General features: G+C 51.9%; 1 protein-coding gene across 2 annotated transcripts in view; it reads right to left on the bottom strand.

Annotated features, from left to right (window-relative positions):
* Positions 1–6: 6 nt before the first annotated feature.
* Positions 7–3,512, bottom strand: part of ARID3B (AT-rich interaction domain 3B) — a 17,639-nt gene continuing 14,133 nt past the window's right edge. The window contains exon 4 of one of the 2 annotated variants that reach the window (XM_033516992.1): positions 7–703. In XM_033516992.1, the coding sequence (XP_033372883.1) occupies positions 516–703 (188 nt within the window). In that variant the 3' untranslated portion in view covers positions 7–515. Of the gene's footprint in view, positions 704–2,803; positions 3,064–3,512 lie in introns of those variants that run through there. The other variant, XM_033516991.1, reaches the window with a different exon arrangement.

Here is a 3,512-nt window from a genome sequence, read left to right as displayed (position 1 = left end):
GATAAACCACTCAGAATTCCCTCACAACTGAAATATTGTCTATAAATTATCCAGAATTCCCTCACAACTGAAATACTGTCTATAAATCACTCAGAATTCCCTCACAATTGAAATATCCTCAAAGAATCATCCTGAATACCATCAAAACTGAAGTGGTGTCTATAAATCATGTAGAATTTCCTCACAACTGAAACAGCCACAAAGAATCATCCAGAATGCCATCAAAACTGAAATATCCTCAAAGAATCATCCAGAACTGCCTCACAACTGAAATATTTTCTGTATTGTCGTTTCCTTCATTGCTAAGGCACAGTTTCACCCCGCTCAATTTTACAATTTCACTTCTACTTGTCTTTTTTACCCTCCTTATCCCACTTTTCCTTCCCCATCCCAGTGCTGCAGGCGAGGTAACCAATCCTCAAAGGAAGGAGGTGCTGAATTGCCAGGCATTAAATCAGCAGGAGGAGATAAAAGGTGTGGATGGGAATTCCCTGTGGGAGCTCGCTATTCCCAACTCACTGCGTGCGCAGGGTGAAGGCAGCGCTGGTGATGGAGGTGGGCAGGTTAAGGCCTTTGGTGATCTCCCTCCAGATCTTCTTGTTGATGATCTCCACCAGCCCACCCTTCTCGGTCACCAGCTTGTAGAGCATGTAGAGATCCAGGATCTGCTTGGCCATGATGGGGATCCGGTTGATGGGAGTTCCTGCCAGGAATAAAAGAACAAGGAGCATGGAGAGGATGGAGTCAGGGAGGGGAGGAGGCCGAGGACACGGGCAGCTTGGGGGGATCCATCTCTCTCCTAATGGGAAATTCAGGGAATTTCAAGTAAATGACGCAGGGAAGAGCAGCCAAAGGGCACGGCCCTTCCATGGATAATCCTTTCCTGTGGGCAAAGGGAATTAGCAGACCAATAAAAACTGGAATAGAAAGAAGGGAAGTTGGGACTATTGAATGAGAGGCACAAAGGAATCAGTTTTATGAGCTCAGGGTTAAAATCCTCGGATAAAAATCCTGCCTGTGCTCCCTCATCCCCCAGGACGTGCCGCGCTGTTTGCCTGGGAACAGCAGAACCACGGGAATCGGAGCCAGAGAACATCTCTCCCCCATGGAGACACAATTTCATCCTCCCTCACATGTGCAACGCTTGGAACAACCTGGAGAGGTAAATCAAGGCTGCTCCTTCCACAGAGCCTCCAGCTTTTCCCCGAACACGCTCCCAAATAATTCCCTGATGAGGCCACGGCAGCTCTGGGCATCCCAAAGCCAGGTCCTGCTCCATCCTCCCTGCATTAACGTGGAGGAAAATCTGATTTTTAACCCGTCAGCGCCCCTTTGGCACCTCCTGGAAGTGCTAACGCCCAAACCGAGGAGGTTTAGGCGTGGAGAGGAAGAAGGAATTAAAAAAAGCTGAAGTGGCAGAGCTTTTATTTGGCCTGGGAAACTCTGTCCTGGATCAAAGGGCCGCCTGGGCCAGGGCAGCATCCTGTCCCCACAATGGGCAGCCCCAGCCTGGCAGGAAGGCTCGGGAGGGGGCAGGGGACAATTGTGGAGTCCCCAGGCCCCGGGGGAGGCTGGTGCCAGCCCCAGCTCCCCGTTTATGGCCCTTATAAACGGGTTTATTCCGTGCCATGAAAGGAGCCCGGCCCTGCAGATGTCCTGCTCAGACATCCAAGGGGGATTTTTTCCCCCCCTCCTGCCTTTTTTTCGGGAAGCCTGTGAGGCATTATTAGCTGGTGGTGCCAATTCCCACAGGTTAACGAGATGCTGGATAAAACAGCCCATTTCTGCAGCCCCCCCTGCAGATTCAAAGCGTTCAGGAGCGGTTTGATCAGGTTTGGATCAATTCACATCAATCCCACCCTCCTCCCTTCTCCTTTCCCTGCCCACCGAGCGGATCCCACAGCCTGCAGCGCATTTCAGGGGCACAGATCCCTCAGGGAGCACAGAGGGAATTCCAAACCCTCCAAACTCTCTGTGGCTCCATCCCTCCCACATGAAAAATCCTCGATTTGCTCCTTTTTTTTCCCCCCGAGGCTCCATTTGGTCTCGGGGCGCTGGGAGCAGGGTGACAGCGCCACAGAATCCATGGAACACTGGGAATCAGGGAATGATCAAGTTACCTCGAGCTGTCACTCATCACCTGAGTCACACCAGCAGGGAAAACATGGAAATGCTTCCAGAACACACCAAAATTCCCCTTTTTTCATTAATTAGAGCAGCAAAGCCTTTGCTGGGCTGGAGGAGGATGAAGCCCCTCTCCCCCCAGCCAAAGCCACCCAATCCAATTTAGGGAATAGCATTAACTTGTCCAGAAGGGACTTTCAGCCAGCTCTCATCCAGATGGAGAGTGAAAGGGAAGGGCCATGGATAAAGCCCTCAGCAGAAACTGTGAACAAATACCTGCTTTTTAATACCCTGTGTTTCCCCCAAACACGCTTCTACCCTTCTGCAGGTTTCAGCAGCTCAGCAGCTGGGAAAATTCAGGAATTCTCCATCCAGATATTCCTGGGAGAGGCACAAACATCCCCTGCATCGGCGGGGAAAAAAGGGGGAAGCATTTCCAGGGAGCTGCTCGCAGCTGGAGCAGGAGCAGCGATGGGGTCTGACCTCCCTGAACCACCTCAGCACCCCCTGGACCTGGACTTCACTTCCCTCCCTCAGCTTTGCTTTTAAACAGGACCAAAAGTGGCCCAAAATTTCATTTATGAACTCGGCTAAACTGATATTTAGCTAGAAACATGCATTTCTCAACTTGGCTAAACAGGGATTTCGACAGAAACACACATTTATCAACTCAGCTAAATGTGTTTACACAGAGAACATAAATTTATCCACTGAGTTTTTATCTGAGTTTGGTTTTTTTTCCCCCATTGCTCCCAAATAAAATCTCTCTGTCCAGCTTTACAGCAGGGACAGAATGGCTCCCAGGAGCTGGGATAATTCCATTTTCCATGCGTTCCTTCGGCACCGCCCCACGGATCCAGCAGAGAGCGAGTCTGGCTCCGGCCCCGCCGCATTCCCGGTGTTTTCCAGAGGGATGCGGTGCCCTCTCCTCCCCCAGCCCTGCCCGGGGAAGGCGAGAAAGGAAAGGTTTTTATTGGAAATCCCAGAGCCGCGACAGGAAAGGCTGAAAGCCGAGAGCCCGGCGGATCCTGTGCCGGGCAGGGCTGTCAGGGGCCATGATGGATTACTGTCATCTGGCAGCGCCAGGATTAATGATCCCGGGGTCAGGGGGCAGAATTCCAGAGGGAAAGGTCAGCAGCCGGGGGCACGGCCCAAGACTTGTTGCCTTTTGATGGCAAACTCATTTTACTGTACCTCAGAGCCTCCCGCCCCGAGCCCCGCCCAGCTCCCAGAGCCTGAGGAAGATCCTCCTCTCCCAGCTGCCCTGGAAAACAACTTTTCCTGCCTTTAGCAGCTCCATAACTTGGCTGGTCCCAAACAGGGGCAGGAGGAGCCTGTTCCCACTGGAAAAGGGGAGATGCAGATAAGTGTGGAAGGGGAAAGTGGAG

Source organism: Parus major, chromosome 10 (genome assembly GCF_001522545.3).
Source record: "Parus major isolate Abel chromosome 10, Parus_major1.1, whole genome shotgun sequence".
NCBI classification, from domain to species: domain Eukaryota; kingdom Metazoa; phylum Chordata; class Aves; order Passeriformes; family Paridae; genus Parus; species Parus major.
Note: the sequence above shows the minus strand (reverse complement) of the source record. Positions and strands in the feature narration are given on the sequence as shown.